Below are 17084 nucleotides of genomic sequence, written 5' to 3'. Positions count from 1 at the left end.
CCTTCAGTAACACAATGTGGTTTGACTGCTTTTAGTCAGAAAATAACAGCTAGCTGCCCCCTCAGCTTCAGTTGAGAGCTTGTTTCTGTGATGAGTGGTTTAGTGTAGTTTATCTCTGTGTGATTCGTGCCTGTAAAAATGGATGTTATTCCACGGAAGAGGTCGAGAATTATTACTCTTAATGAACGTACAAGTCTGATTGTAAGAGAAATCGCTTCCACCGTTAGTATTGGAAAATCTACCGTTTCAAGAATAATTCTCGCCCACAATGAAACTGGATCGTTTTCTCCAAAACGAAAAGGGAAATGTGGAAGAAAAACGAAAACGACACCAAGAACTGATAAAACGCTTATCAGAAATAGCAATATTAATGCAAGAAAAACAAGTAGAGAGACTTGTTCGCTGCAGGTATTGATATTAGCGATTCGACTGTATGGCGCAGGCTTCTGGAAGTTGTTCGGTGGGCAACAAAGCCAATCAAGAAACAATTTCTGACATCTCCAATGAAGGCAAAACTATTTGCATGGGCAACAAAATATAAATCTTGTACAACTAGCCAGTGAAAAAAGGTAATTTTTAGTGATGAAACCCATCTTTTTGTTCAAAGGTACTGAGCAAGTGTTAGAAGAAGCAAAAATGAACCATTGCGAGCTGATCATATTCAACAAAAACTGTAAAGCACCCTCAAAAACAGATGTTTTGGGGCTTTTTTTACAGCTGATGGTACAGGGAGCTTATTTCCTGTTGATGGTATGATGAATTCATCCAAATACATAGACGTTTTAAAACGTTATGCGTAAATTTGAAGGGACATTCCAACAAGATTTGGCTCCATGCCACAATTCAAGTGTGTGAAGAAATTCCTGGAAGAAAATAAAGTAAGAGTGCTGGACTGGCCTGGCAAATCACCAGACTTAAACCCTATAGAAAATGAGTAAAGCATTGTGAAGAGACGTCTTGGCAAAACGGACTGTACAACCAAAGAACGCATGATAAACAGTGTCATACAAATGTAGTTCCATGATGAAAAATTGAAGAATTTATGCAACAACTTGGTAGAATCAATGCCAAAACACATTGAAAATCCCATATCTGCTAAGAAGGACATTTCTTCATCGTTCCTTATGGGAGACCCAGACCATGGGTGTATAGCTTCTGCCTCCGGAGGACACACAAAGTACTACACTCAAACGTGTAGCTCCTCCCTCCTAGCATATACACCACCTGGTAGCCAGTCCTAGCCAGTTTCAATGCTTTGTGTTCAGGAGGTCACACACACATGCATTCTCTGATTTTTGATTTTTGATTTTTTTGATTTCAAAGATTTGGAAGAAAAGCGGGTCCAGTCTGGACTCCCGGCATGTCCCTTCTCACCCCACTGTGTCGGCGGTGCTGTTAAGGTTGATTTTACAAGGCTGGAGCCTTCACATGCCGCGCTCCTTCACCATCCCCTGGGGCTCTGGCTTGAAGTGGGAGCCATCACGGTTCTCACTGCTTTGCAGGAGACCGGTCTCCATCCGCAGCCCTTTCAGGATCCTGCCGGACGGAGCGCTCACCTCCCAGGGACCTGGCACCTGCGTCTCACAAGCTAAGTACTGAGACGTTTTTACCACAGAAAGTGGTCTTTCCAGGGGTCCCTTGTACTTTATATATTGGGGAGAGTGTGTTATATGACTGTGTTAACATTTCCGGCCGGTTCTCCAGTTTTCACTGGAGAACCGCGCCGATGGTGCCTGCATGCTGGCCGCATGTTTAAATCTAGGCCCCGGCTTCGCCTGAGGCCTAGTTTCGGTTTCACTGCCCCTGCATGTCAGTCATGCAGAGGGACAGTGCGGCTCCGCCCAGCGGCTGTTCAGCACAGGGAACGGACACTCCTCACTGAGTAAAGATTCCCTCCCCTGTATACCTCATTTGCCCGCTCTCAGAGTAGGCCCCGCCCCCTCTCCTCGCTCCGGTCGCCATTTTCTCAGCGTTCTCAATGTCTGCATAGGCACAGAGATACCACATTGTGACAAATGGGGGCCTGGGCTGGGGGACTGGAGGGCACAGAAATGTATGTTAAACGGTCTGGCAAGCCACAACCTCCGGTTGTGCAGCTGCTTATATTCTCTGTTTATATACTCTGCTGGGGGTCATTCTGGACAGAGCCCCCACTTCTGCAGCATGTCTCACATCAGAGCAAGGCTGTTCTTAATATGCACTGCATGTAGACTCGTACTGCCTGTACCAAGCACATAAACACAGTGGTCCCTCAGCCTGCAGGCTCATCAGTGGTCCCTCCAGCTGCTCCGGTGGTGCTGAGCATGCATTAGCCCCCTTCTCAGGGCGCTTCTGCTGCTACGGCTCGCTCAGCAAAGCTCACAGAGGACTCTTCATCTGGTCTCAGACCCCGTCCTCCTAAAATGGAGACGCAGGGTCCCCTGTCCTTCCCCGTCCCGCAGCTCTGATTCACGACCTGACTCACTGGACGAGGAGGATGTCTTTACTAGGGGCTCGGACGCTACTTCATGTACCATTGATCTGTCCGAAGGTGATGCAGATGCTAATGATTTGATTGCGTCCATTATATTTGTACTGGACCTCAATCCGCCTGTATCAGGGGAGCATCCCCCTCTGGCAGAAAGGCATCAGTATACCTTAAAGAGAACAGGGAGTGTGTTCCTTAACCACTCCAGTTTTCAGCCCACTGTGACCAAGCCCAGAGCCTGTCCTGACAGACGCTCCCAAAGCGTGGTTCTGATGACTGTTTCCCCCTTCCACCAGAGGTGGTCAAGGAGTGAGCTCATTCACCAAGGGTGGTCCCTCCGGTGTCTAGACTTTCAGCCCGGATAGTTGTATCAGTGGCTGACGGCACCTCTCTAAGGATCCCACTGTACATTAATTCTGTACTGGACCTCAATCCGCCAGTATCAGAGGAGCAACCCTCTCTGGCAAAAAGGCACCAGTTTACCTTGCCTAAGAGAACAAGGAGTGTGTTCCTTAACCACTCCAGTTTTCAGCCCACTGTGACCAAGCCCAGAGCCTGTCCTGACAGACGCTCCCAAAGCGTGGTTCTGATGACTGTTTCCCCCTTCCACCAGAGGTGGTCAAGGAGTGAGCTCATTCACCAAGGGTGGTCCCTCCGGTGTCTAGACTTTCAGCCCGGATAGTTGTATCAGTGGCTGACGGCACCTCTCTAAGGATCCCACTGTACATTAATTCTGTACTGGACCTCAATCCGCCAGTATCAGAGGAGCAACCCTCTCTGGCAAAAAGGCACCAGTTTACCTTGCCTAAGAGAACAAGGAGTGTGTTCCTTAACCACTCCAGTTTTCAGGCCACTGTGACCAAGCCCAGGGTCTGCTCTGTCAAACGCTTCCCAAAGCGTGGTTCTGATGACAGTTTTCCCTTTCCACCAGAGGTGGTCAAGGAGTGGGCTCATTCACCAAAGGTGGTCCCTCCGGTGTTTAGACTCTCAGCCCGGACCGTTGTATCAGTGGCTGATGGCTCCTCACTTAAGGTTTTTGCTGTCCGCCAGGTTGTCCTTCTGGCCAAATCTGTATGGAGGCGGCAGGGGCCTCGTTCTCCCCAGCTTTTGCAGCAGTGCGGGCTTTCAAAGCCATCTCTGCTTCTCTAGAGGAGATGCATTCCCTCACAGGGACTCTATGCCCGAAATGGTTGCCTTAACTTCCAGACTTCAGTCTTTTCATCCTATGCCATGTCTGCCATGCTGGAGACTCTCACCGCACTGCGGTGGCCTCGGCTAATTTCCTCGCTATCCGCAGGCTCCTGTGGCTTCGGAAGTGGAAGGCAGATGCTTCTAAAGAAGTTCCTTGCTGGGCTCCCTTTTGCTGGGACCAGACTATTCGGGAACAACTGGATGAAATTATTAAGGAAGCTCTTGGCGGGAAGAGTTCTTCCATGCCACAAACCTAAACCAGGAAACCTGTCCAGGGCAGGAATCAGTCGAGGTTTCGTTCTTTTCGTTCCTCCATCTGATCGTTCTCTAAGCCCTCGGCCTCGTCCACTAGCTCAGCCAAGGATCGTAAACCCAAATGGCGCACGAAGCCACGTCCTCAGAAGACCGCAGGAGATGCTACCACTAAGTCAGCCTCCTCCTGGCTATCTGGCCACGCCAGCAACGTCCTTGGTCGGTGGCAGGCTCTCCCACTTTGGCGACGTATGGTTTTAACACGTCTCCGATCAGTGGGTGCGGGATACCATCTCCCACGGCTACAGGATGGAATTCTATCCAGGCCGCCAAACAGATTTTTTCTGTCAACTCCCCCCTGCTCCAAGGCCGCCGCCTTCTCACAGGCCGTGGCATTCTTGCAGGCCAATGGAGTAATTGTACCGGTTCCCAACTGGGAACGGTTCTGAGATTTCTGCTTAAATATATTCCTAGTCCCCGAAGAGGGCGGTGCCTTCCGACCTGGATGTCAAGCTTCTCAAGCATGTTCAGGTGCTGCATTTTCGCATGGAGTCTCTGCGATCAATCAATGACCCAAGGAAATTCCCTAGCATCCATCGACATCAGAGATGCCTATCTGCATGTGCCAATCGCAGTTTCACACCAGCGTTGGCTACGTTTTGCAATCGGAGTGGTCCAATTCGTGGCTCTTCCCTAGGGGTTAGCCATGGCCCCTCGAGTATTCTCAAGGTCGGGGCAGCTGTGATTGCGGTCCTGCACCTCTAGGGGTTGGCAGTGATCCTTTTGTCCTGGACGGCCTTCTAGTCTGGGCTTCATCCAGTGCAGACTGTTAGCGGAATGCCTCGCTCACTCTCGCCACTCTAACCAATTCAGGTGGCTTGTCATTCTGTCCACGTCCACTCTGACTTCGACCCAGAAGTTCACGTACCCAGGGACGCAATTCGAGACTCTGTCGGCACTTGTGAAGCTGCCCTTAGTCAAACAGCAGTCCCTCCGCTGGCGGTCGACGTCGTTCCATCAGGCACCTAATACAGGTGCTGGATCAGATGGTGGCGTCAATGGAAGCGATTCCCTTGCCCAGTTCCATCTGCGTCCTCTGCGGCTGGATATTTTCCGCTGTTGGAAGCGGACTTCCTCCTTCCACGGGGTGGTGGCTTCGCCACAGACCAGGGGCTCGTTTCAGTGGTGGCTTCGGCCCCTCTGTCTCAGGGACGCTCCTTCCTGGCCCCGTCCCGGGTGATCCTCACCAGGATGCTAGTCTATCCGGCTGGGGAGCAGTATATCTCCACCATGGAGCGCAGGGCACTTGGACTCTGTCCGAATCAGCCCTCTGGATCAATGTGCTGGAAATCAGAGCTGTGTTTCTAGCTCTCTAAGCTTTTCACGGCCAGGCACATTCGAGTCCAGTCAGACAACGCGACAGCGTTTGCCTACATCAACCTCCAGGGCGGGACACTCAGCCACCTGGCAATGTTGGAGGTTCAACGCATTCTTCAGTGGACGGAGGACTCCTAGTCCACCATATCCGCAGCCCACATCCCAGACGTGGAAAACTGGGAGGCAGATTATCTCAGCCGTCAAACCGTGGCTCCACGATCCTCAGGTTTTTGCGGCAGACGCACTGGTTCAAGTTTGGTCCCAGCTTCGTCTGTCTTACGTGTTTCACCCTCTAGCTCTTGCCCAGAGTCCTGCGCAAGATCAGAAAGGAGGGCCGTCGGGTCATTCTCATTACTCCAGACTGACCCAGGCAAGCTTGGTACCCTGACCTGCTCCATCTGTCCGTAGAGGTGCCATGGCATCTCCCGGACTGTCCAGACCTTCTCTCACGAGGTCAGTCTTTCCGCCAGAATCCTGCGGCTCTCAGATTGACGGCGTGGCTTTTGAGTTCTGGATCTTGACGACTTCTGGTATCCCTCCTGAAGTCATCTCCACTATGACTTGAGCTCGGAAGTATCCTTTGTCCTTTTGGCCTTGCCGACCCTCCTGTCCCTTCTACAGTCCAGTCTGCAGCTAGGACTATCCCTCAATTCCCTTAAGGGACAGGTCTCGGCTCTGTCAGTGTTGTGCCAGCGGCGTATCGCCCGGCTGGCTCAGGTGCGCTCCTTCATGCAGGGCGCATCTCACATCATTCCGCCTTACCGGCGGCCTTTGGAGCCCTGGGACCTTAATCCGGTCCTCACGGCTTCCGGAAACCCCCCTTTGAGCCTCTTAGGGAGGTTTCTTTGTTTCGTCTTTCACAGAAAGTGGTCTTTCTAGTGGCCATAACTTCCCTCAAGAGAGTCTCTGTTTTGGCTGCACTCTCTTCGGAGTCACCCCTTTTTTGGTTTTTCATCAAGACAAGGTGGTTCTCCGTCCGACTCCGGACTTTCTCCCTAAGGTGGTTGCTGCTTCCACCTTAACCGGGGCATTTTCCCTGCCTTCCTTGTGTCCGGCTCCTGTTCATCGCTTTGAAAAGGCGTTGCATACTCTGGATCTGGTGCGGGCGCTCCGGATCTATGTGTCTCGCACCGCTGTTCTTAGGCGGTGCACCTCTCTTTTGTGCTGACCACTGGTCAGCGTAAGGGCCTCTCGGCATCTAAGCCGACCCTGGCTCGTTGGATTAGGTCGGCCATTTCCGATACCTACCAGTGTATTCAAGTGCCTCTCCCGCCGGGGATCAAGGCACACTTTACCAGGGCTGTCGGTGCCTCTTAGGCTTTCAGGCCCAGGCTACGGCTCAGCAGGTCCGTCAGACTGCCACTTGGATTAGTCTGCATACCTTTTCGAAGCACTACCAAGTGCATGCTCATGCTTCGGCAGATGCGAGCTTGGGCAGACGCATCCTTCAGGCGGCTGTCGCCTATTTGTGAAGTTAGGTTTCGCCTACTTCTCAGTTTTTCTGTTTATTCCCACCCATGGACTGCTTTGGAACGTCCCATGGTCTGGGTCTCCCATAAGGAACGATGAAGAAAAAGAGAATTTTGTTACTTACCGTAAATTCTTTTTCTTATAGTTCCGACATGGGAGACCCAGCTCCCTTTCTGTTGCCTGTTGGCAGGTTTCTTGTTCCGTTTGTTTTCACCGGCTTTTGTTGTTGTAGACAGAGGTTCCGGTTGTTCCGGGTTTTGCTCTGTCTCTACTTGTGGGTGGATGTCCTCCTTCAGCTTTTGCACTAAACTGGCTAGGACTGGCTACCAGGGGGTGTATATGCTAGGAGGGAGGAGCTACACGTTTGAGTGTAGTACTTTGTGTGTCCTCCGGAGGCAGAAGCTATACACCCATGGTCTGGGTCTCCCATGTCGGAACTATAAGAAAAAGAATTTACGGTAAGTAACAAAATTCTCTTTTTTTCTTACTAAAATTGGTATGTAACCGTGCATTATAATATTTTATTATTAAATATTCAATAATGTGTTTGTTTTTTTTTTTGCTTTGTCCCAATTATTCGGCATAGCACTGTATGGCTATGTGCGCACAGTGCGTTTTTCGCCACGTTTTTCGGGTGCGTTTTTGGCCTCAAAACTGCAGGACTTTGCTTTCCCAGCAAAGTCTGAGTTTTCATTTTTGCTGTCCGCACACATCTGGTTTTTTTACTTGCGTTTTTGAGTTAAAAAAAAAAATGGACGTTCGTTCTTTCCTGCGTTTTTCTGCGCTTTCCGCCCATGCAATGCATTTGAAAAATGCAGCAAAACGCAGAGATCAAAAACGCAGCAAAACGCAGCCAAAAACGCACCAAATCGCGGCAAAAACGCATGTGTTTTTTATGCGTTTTTTCGACGCAGGTGCGTTTTTGTGCGTTTTTAGCGGCCAAAAACGCAGCGTCAAAAAGGCTAGGTTCGCACACTGCGTCTATCTATGTTGAGGGGCTGTTTTATGCAGGACGAGTTGTTCTTCTGAATGATGCTATTCATTTTATCATGTGATGCAATAGAAAAAAAAAAATCAAGTGTGAAGTTGCAAAAAAAAATGAAATTTCATATTATTTTTTTTTGTTACAATGTTGACTATACAGTGAAACTGACCTAACCATATGATTCTCCAGGTCAGTACGATTACATGGATACCAAACAAGCATAGTTTTTTTTATATTTAAGTGGTAGAGAAAAAAATCGGAACTTTGCAAAAATATGTCACCATTTTCCGTGAGTTTCAAATATGCGATATGGGGCTTATTTTTTGCTCCCTAACCTGTATTTTTACCGATACCATTTTCGAGTACATGCAATGTTTTAATGGCCTTGCATTTTATTGCAATGTTTTTGGTGTACATAAAAAACCCTATTTTTTTTTTCCTTCCGTTATGCAGTTTGTTTTTGTTTTTTTTTTGTTTTTTTTGGTTTTTTTTAGATTTTGTAACACTTTTTTATTTATTTTTTCACTTATGCTTTATTTACTATTCCCTTTAGGGTAGTTGCGATTGTTTGAACGCTGATGCTAGTCACAGCAGTGCATTAGTACTGCTACATATGGTGAAAAGCACAGTTTTCTATGAACGCCAGCTAAATGCTGACTTTTACAGGAGCTTCATGTTGACAGGCTCAAGGGTCATCAGCAGATACCCTGCTGTCATGGCAATCCATTGGCGCCCCACGATCTTGTCACAGTCGCACCAATAGGTGGGTAGAATGAGGTGCGCCCCTACTGGTATATGGTAAATGCCGCTGTCTTAGATTTAAATCGGCCATCATCTGCCAGGAAAAATGCGGGCTCGGCGTGCGAACCCGCATCAAAGTCAGGGACTCTACCTTTATAGCAGAAATCATGATCTCCTATGAATGCTGGCTCGCATCCGCCGTTCACAGGACAATAGTCATTGCCAAACATCAGCTGACCCCTGACTGTCATGACAACCCATTTTCACCCCGCGATCACTTCACAGGAGCATCGATGGGAGCGGAATCCAAACCCATATGTGTTTAGAGGCACATGACTGCTGATTAAATCAGCTATTGTGCAGGGAAAGTTGCAGGCTCAGCGTGCGAGCCCACAGGAAATGCAGGGATATGATTTAAATATACCTCATATGTTGTGAAGGGGTTAACAGTATGGGCACCAATAAGCTGTAATGAAGCATGGTGCACTTTACATAGCTCTGTGACTATACAAGCCTTATCCATGTGCATTCAGAACACTCATGGATGGTAGGTTTGTGGGTGGTGGTTCATCAGTATTGTGCACCTGAGCTGCCTCCACCTTTATCATGGGGGGTCTGCAGCATCCTGTAGTACATTGGTATTGTGACCAGGTATTGGTAAGTATGGCTGCCTCTTTTCTGTGATGTTTTTAGAATTTGATGTTCTTTTCCATGACGGTGGTTTCACTTTTCCAGTAACCATATACAGTGTTTATAATCATTTTTATTTCCAGGGTACTAAAACAAGAAATGGATGACAACAATATTGAAATTGTGAAAATGCAATCCAAGATGTTTACATATAGCTTCCCAATGTGCCTGACCGTCTGGAAAATGTAACGTACTAAATGTTTTTGTTTTATTGTTTTGTAATATTCAGGTAAAGCTGATTTCATACAATGCATTATCCCTTCAATAAGTGTTATTTTTTTTTTGGTCTAGAAAAATGTACCCATAAGTTTGTAGATATTATTTTCAGTTTTTTGCAGTACAAAAGAGTAGGCCTCATTCACACTGGCTTATTTTGTTGAAGTATTTGTAAGGCTGGCATAGTGAAAACGTAATGCCAATATATATATATATACCGACAGATACACTGTGGAATTGGCCTCGATTGTTTTTCTTAATACTGTTAAGCATCTGCTTTTATGGTGTTGTGCAGCAGACGAGCATATTGAAGAAGTATAACCTGTCTTCTTTTGTGTTCCTTTAGAGCCATTGCAGTGGAGACTTTCCTGAAGGGACATAAGGAGGTAAGCTTTTATTTCAGACCTGTTGTTTCTGTTCATTTAGCCTCACTGGGAACTTGGGATATGTTCCACGTGCAAAAGACCTTTCAGAAACTACCCACTCTATACACTTTAATTGTTGATAATCAAAAATTATTGACAGTAACATTTTTATTTCAAACACTGAAAAAAACATGCAAATCCTGTAGAGAAATCTGAATTAATTTGTGATTAAACCTAGTATCAGCTGTTTTCATTTCCCATTATGTATAGGATTGCATAAAGTATGCCATTATAAGGCTCTGTCCACACTTAATAAGTTTAGTTGTTAATGGGAACCAATCACCAGGATTTTCGTATATAAGCTAAAGCCAGTGCTATACTGGCACTATCAGGCTGATTCTCTACATACCTGCAGTGATCAGCTCAGATGTTAAGGCTTTCAAATTCAAGAAAGTGAAGTTCATCAATTCAGCTTCTTGATTGACATTTGCAACTGAGCAGATATTCTCTGTGTGGGTATTCATAGGGATTCCCGCCCCCCCCTGCTGCCTGTTCCTCATGCTATGGTAAGTATTATACAAACGATTCACTTTTTTGAAGGACCTGTGTGAGGTCATACCCATGTGATCTGGTATCCAGCTTTGTTGGCTGAGGCCCTGCCCCTTCTGGTCACATGGGTATGACCTCACCACAAGTCCTTCAAAAAAGTGAATTGTTTGTATAATACATACCATAGAGGGAGGAACAGGCAGCAGGGGGGCGGAAATCCATATGAATACCCACCCAGAGAATATCTGCTCAGATGCAACTGTCACTCAAGAAGCTGCTGATTTTATAACCTTCACTTTCTTGGATTTGAAAGCCTAAACATCTAAGCTGACCACTAATGGTATGTAGATAAGCAGCCTGATAGTGCCAGTATAGCACTGGCTTTAGCTTATACACAAAAATCCTGGTGATTGGTTTCCTTTAAGAGTAAACCGTGTGCTGCTCTGTTCTATCAGTTATGTGTGACCTTAAAAGCAGGTGCATCCTTACATTAGGACAAAAAAAAAGGAGTAGCCCACTTACCTTACTTTCTTCAGCTTAGGGTGTGCGTGGCGCACAGAGATCCACGTAGGTGGCGTGGTCAAATTCGCAAAAAAGAAAAAATTCCAGCTCCTTAAAATTCCAGGATATTTTCTTACGTGAACAGCACTACAAACAAAGTGACATTGTGCAGTAAAAGAAACGCGTTTGTTTTCTTTTTCAACACTCGTATAACAACTCCAGGCCCGACACTATTAAAGAACCAATGAAGATGAACTATACAATCGCATGTTCTGAAAAAGCATTTTATCACCTAAAATCATCGCAGTACTGACTCCTACAAAGTCTGCGGTATAGAGAGATTGTTTCCACATGTGGGAGGAGCGGATAGTAAACGGTGGCTTTTGACAAGGGATGCACACTGGATTTATTGCCTAGATACTTGCCACCCACATGGACTTAATGCAAGAAAAGAGCTAATGTTTCACTATTAGCATCTGTTCATGTATCCTGTGTTTTGTGAGGGGTTTTTTTCAATTCTTTTTATTTTTTGTAAATATTGTATAATAATATATTTATTCGTTTATATAGCGCTGTTAATTCCACAGCACTTTACATACATTGGCAACACTGTCCCCAATGGGGCTCACAATCTAAAGTCCCTATCAGTATATCTTTGGAGTATGGGAGGAAGCCAGAGCACCCGGAGGAAACCCACACAAACATGGGGAGAACATACAAACTCCTTGCAGATGGTGTCCTTGGTGGGAATTGAACCCAGGACCCCAGCGCTGCAAGGCTGCAGTGCTAACCACTGAGCCACCGTGCCGCTTATGTAATGGAATTTTTGCCAGTGTCCACCCCTAATTGAACATGTGATTTTATAGTTCATCTGCATTGGTTCTTCAGTAGTGTATCAGGTGATGGACCTGGAGTTTATAAATGAGCTTTGGAAAAAAAACGCATTGTGTTCGAGACTCGTTGCTTTTATTGCACATTGTCAGTTTGTAGTGCTGTTCATCCAATACAATCCAATATATATATATATTAATATATGTAATATATTTATATAATATTATATACACTTTTTCACAGGTGGGATGGGATATCTGTATTTTTCATTGTGTCTTTCACTACTTTTCAAGTGTGTCTTGTTTTACAGGTCCAGCAGTTGTATCAAAGGGCCCTGCAGAAGCTGCCTTTGTGCGCTGAGCTCTGGAAAGATGTAATGTTTTACTTCTGTTTCTACTATGGAGTTTTCTTAGCTTTGCTTTTGCCTGCCATCCTGTAGGTGTGCATGCACGACCCAGGCCTTACCAATTGTGCTTCCCCATCTTTTGCAGCAACTCTTGTTTGAAGCATCAGAAGGAGGTAAAACTGATAACCTGAAAAAACTAGTTTCCAAGTGCCAAGAGATTGGAGTCAGCCTAGATGAGCTCCTAAATTTAAACACAGAAAGCAAGAATCGCTGAACACTGGTTGCAGTCAGGCCAAAGTCTTACTCTAAATTGCCAAAATGGTCAAGTATAGTTTGGTTCAGATTAGTCTGTGAAAAGCAGACCTACTCTGAGCCAACCATGCTTTCTGTAACTCCATACACATACTGCCCACCTTTAAACTGGAGACATGAATTCCAAAGCCCAGGCCTGCTTCATGGCCCACGAGATACTCTATACATCATGTACGTAAGTATAGTTCATCTAAGTGACTGCTGTTTTATTGTTTCTGTCTGTTCTGTGTTTTTCTCCTCCCCTTTCCCTCTTCATTTATTTTACAACCCCCATTTGTTGTGATGTTTCTAACTTGCTTGACTCTCTCACTGATGCCTGTGGGACCCTTTGTCGAGGATTAGATGGGGGGAGGGGGCTGCTGTTTACAAATTAAAAACAATCAGTCTCTTACTCTAAATCATTAACCAATTAGTCATTTCTTGTTTTAATATAACGGTGGGTGGATTCAGGGAATTTAAGTTCATGCAAAAAGCAGCAGGTCTTTAGCCAGGTGAAGGCCGTCAGTCTGCTAAGTGCACTTGAGAGCCTTTTTTTTTCCCCCCCCTTTTTTCTTTTTTTTTTTTTTTTCATATACCTGCATTTTGGACTTTAAAGCCGAGACTGTTAAACTTGAAGACAAAAGATACTAAATGCAAAATGCCAGTGCATCAGAGCCGAAGAGTGGTCAATTATGTGCAATTTTTTTCTTTGTGAAGTTTAATTTATAATAAAGTTTAACAGTTTAAAGTAAAATATATAATGGACAAGAAATGTTTTGTATTATGGTACTACCTTGTGTAGTATTCAAATGTTTATGCAAACTTATTTTACAAATTAAACTTTTTTAAATAAAGTTCACAAGTGTTGTGGATTTTTTTCCTTTCACTGTATGATTCTGTGTCATCGTCTACATTTTTGTATTGAATCAAATTAAGGCACCACTCCAGGGTTTTTTTGTTTTTTTTTTACCACTAGAGTGGTGCTTTTAATTTAAGTACCCTATCCCTACTCTAAAGGCTGCTTTACACATTACAATTTTATATGCTATCTCGTATGCGATCGCACACGCCCCCCATCGTATGTGCGGCTCGTTCAATTTGTTGCCCGTGTTGCACAAACGAGTAAACCCCGTCACACGTACTTACCTTCCATACAACCTCGCTGTGGGTGGCGAACATCCATTTCCTGAAGGGGGAGGGATGTTCGACGTCACACAGCGGCCGGCCAATAGAAGCGGAGGGGCGGAGATGAGCGGGACGTAAAAGTCCCGCCCACCTCCTTCCTTCAGCATTGCCAGCGGGACGCAGGTAAGCGGTGTTCATCGTTCCCAGGGTGTCACACACAGCGATGTGTGCTGCCTCTGGAACATTGAACAACCGGACGTTCAATTTTTTGAAAATGAACGACGTGCATGTGATCGTTTTTTCGTACAATCGCAATCGCACGTAGGTTTCACACGCTACAACAACACGAACGATGTGCGGATGTGCGTCACTTTCGACGTGACCCCGCCGACGCATCGTTAGATATATTGTAGCGTCTAAAGCCCGCTTTATACTTACCTGCTGCTGCCTGCACATTCTTCTACTAACGTTTTTGTTGGTCTCTGGCAGTTTGTGACTTGCCGGATGGCTCCAGTGTTTCATGGAGCGTACCCGAAGTCACTCTTCAATATAAGTCTGAAAGCCTTGTTCTGGCTCTCATAGAGTTGCATTGGGAGCTTGTGATATAACTTCTGCCTTCCGGCCAGTTGGAAGTTGCAGTCACAAGATGGAGCTAGTGAACCAGCATAGCGTCGGTATAAAGTGAAGACGCCGGAGGGAGAGTATAAGACTGGAAACTTGGACCTTAGATTTAAAGCACCATTCTTGCGCTGAAAAAAAAAAATAATCTGCTGGAGTGGAGCCTTTTAATAAAACTGGAAACCTCGTGCCATTTTATGGATGTGTGTTTTATGGGACCATACTGACCCAGTTGTGCCACATAAGGCAACTGTGTGCACATACCTTTTAAGTTAGCAAGACTATTAAGTATTACAACTTAGTGTGTGCTTTTTAGAAATGATACATTTTCAAGGGAACCTGTCAGCACATTTGGGGCCTATAAGCTGCGGCCACCACCAGTGGGCTCTTATATACAGCATTCTAACATGCTGTATATAAGAGCCCAGGCCGCTGTGTAGAACATAAAAATGACTTTATAATACCTACCTAAAATGGTCGCTGCGGTGGAGTTGGGTCATATGATTTCAAAGAAGGAAAGACACTACATAGGTGTGCTGCCCTTCATAATACATAGATTAAAGGAAGTTTTATTAGAATTATTAGAACCTTTGGCTAAGGTGTAAGGTGCAGGTCTTATACTATTTAACCCCTTGTTTACTCAGGGATACATTATATGCATATTCTGATATTCTGTTAAGGCCACGTCTCACTAAGCTACATCGCTAGCAACATCGCTGCTGAGGCACGACTTTTGTGACGCAACAGCGATGTTGCTAGCGATGTTGCTGTGTGAGACATCCAGCAACAACCTGGCCCCTGCTGTGAGGTCGCTGGTTGTTGCTGAATGTCCTGGACCATTTTTTAGTTGTTGCTCTCCCGCTGTGAAGCACACATCGCTGTGTGTGACAGCGAAAGTGCAACAACTGAATGTGCAGTGAGCAGGGAGCCGGCTTCTGCGGACGCTGGTAACAAAGGTAAATCTCGGGTAACCAAGGAAAGGGCTTCCTTCGTTACCAGCGTCCACCGCTCTCACGCTGTCAGTGCCGGCTCCCTGCTCCCTGCACACATAGCCAGACTAGACATCGGGTAAATAACCCTATGTGTACTCTGTCTAGGAGTGCAGGGAGCCAGCGCTAGCGGTGTGCGCTGGTAACCAAGTAAATATCGGGTTGGTTATCCGATATTTACCTTAGTTACCAAGCGCAGCATCGCTTCCACGCGTCGCTGGGGGATGGTCACTGGTTGCTAGTGACATCTGCCTGTTTGACAGCTCACCAGCAACCCGTGTAGCGACGCTCCAGCTATCCCTGCCAGGTCAGGTTGCTGGTGGGATTGCTGGAGCGTCGCTTAGTGTGACGGTACCTTTACTATTGTATTAACTACAGACTGTGCTTCTGTTTAACATAGTAGCCTAAGCTCTTACCTTGATATATACAGTTGTGGTGTATTGATCCAGGCACATGGGTATAAAATTACCGCATGTGTCATGTAACTGTGTTTTTTGTGTGGGGCTTTGAGACATCCTGGTATTGATACATGCTTTTAATGGTTTTTAAATATCATCATGAATTCTAATAAAACTTCCTTTCTCTGACGCCTCATTGGGGGACACAGGACCATGGGTGTTATGCTGCCTATCCATAGGAGGACACTAAGTAGATGCAAAAGCATAGCTCCTCCTCTGCAGTATACACCCCCTGGCTGGGCCAGGCAACCCCAGTTTTAGCTTAGTGTCTGTAGGAGGCACATCTTCCAAGGTTTTGTTATTTTTTGAGGGCAACGGTTTCCCTTTGGGACCGATCTCCCAATACCATCAACGGGCGGGAACGCGGCGTGCTGCCTCCACGTACCCCCTCCTGCGACGCTGGATTCTGGGCTGCATCTCACTGGACGACGGGTCCCACAGACACAGATTTTCCAGAGCCCAGGGCAGAAGCACAATTCCTCAGCCCCTCTTTGCAGGCTCTGAGTTGAACATTGCACTGTGTGACCGGACGGCAGGCTGACTCTGTTATTTCCACTGCCTGGACTGAAGCAGTGTTTAAGGTGAGATCCCCCCTGACTGGTTTCCCAGACAAAGGGAGAAAAGACGGTGCAGAAAGTCCCTTGCTGATTGCAAGGAGGAGAGCCCCAGGGATCCTGAACACACAGTGTTAACTTTTCTCTAGCTTGCTGGCTGGAGGAGGGGGAAGTCCCTTGCTGTTTGCAGAAATTCCTGCACAGGTAATTTACCGGTGGCGGGGGGAGAGGCTCAGAGCTCAGGAACTCACACTGTTTATTTGCTCTGTTTATTGCTCCAGCTGCGTGCACTGATTGCAGGACAGCCGGCAGAGATTATCCTTCGGTGACAAGCTGTGTGCTGACTGGAGGGAGATGTCACAGAAGCTCCCTTCCCGCCGTTTTTTGCTACCTACAGCAGGGGGGCACACTGACTTATTCTTGATGCTCTTTTAGCGCTAAGCCCCGCCCCCCGCGGCCGCGATAACCCCCTCCCCAGGAAAGCGTGCGAAGATCTCCACATAGAGGTAACAGCTCAAATCAGAGCTTACTCCTTCCTGAGGACGCAGGGATTCTGGTGAGGTACTTGCTTCACTTGTAGCTCTGCTGACCATTGCTACCCCTCCTGGCATACTCCTATTAGGAACATGCAGAATTCTAAGGGCACTAAGAGCGCTAAGGCTCACATAGTCTACTATTCAGCCTGCACTGCCTGCCACGCTAAGCTACCACGTAAACACACCTCTTCTCTCTGGGGTTCCTGTGCCCCTATAGCCCCCAGAGACCCCCCCCCCCCGCCACCACCGCTGCAACAGTCAGCCCAGAGCCTAGGGCTCCCAGCCCACCGGAATGGGCACAGTTTCTGTCCCAATCCATGGAAAAAACGGTCACAGAACCTGGTTCTGGCTATACAATGTCGTCCTCCACACCCTTCTGGGTCCCTGGACGGAACGCAGCCTGAGGATACCCCTATGGAGGATCCTTCTGAGGTAATCCGGGCACATGCTTCACCGGTTGCAGGGATCAGGAAAAGAGCACACGGCCGGGTGTCTCCAGCACTCTCTCATGGCCCCCAGGGCTTTCCCTCGG

General features: G+C 46.8%; 1 protein-coding gene across 1 annotated transcript in view; it reads left to right on the top strand.

Moving 5' to 3' along the window:
* Nucleotides 1-13090, top strand: part of ZFC3H1 (zinc finger C3H1-type containing) — a 222243-nt gene extending 209153 nt beyond the window's left edge. The window contains 4 exon segments of the mRNA XM_075344892.1: nucleotides 9257-9358; nucleotides 9736-9775; nucleotides 11946-12008; nucleotides 12127-13090. Coding sequence (XP_075201007.1) covers nucleotides 9257-9358; nucleotides 9736-9775; nucleotides 11946-12008; nucleotides 12127-12255 — 334 coding nt within the window. The 3' untranslated portion in view covers nucleotides 12256-13090.
* The last annotated feature ends 3994 nt before the right edge of the window (nucleotides 13091-17084 follow it).

This window comes from Anomaloglossus baeobatrachus, chromosome 4 (genome assembly GCF_048569485.1).
Source record: "Anomaloglossus baeobatrachus isolate aAnoBae1 chromosome 4, aAnoBae1.hap1, whole genome shotgun sequence".
Lineage (NCBI taxonomy): Eukaryota > Metazoa > Chordata > Amphibia > Anura > Aromobatidae > Anomaloglossus > Anomaloglossus baeobatrachus.
This window is presented reverse-complemented; position numbering and strand designations above follow the sequence as displayed.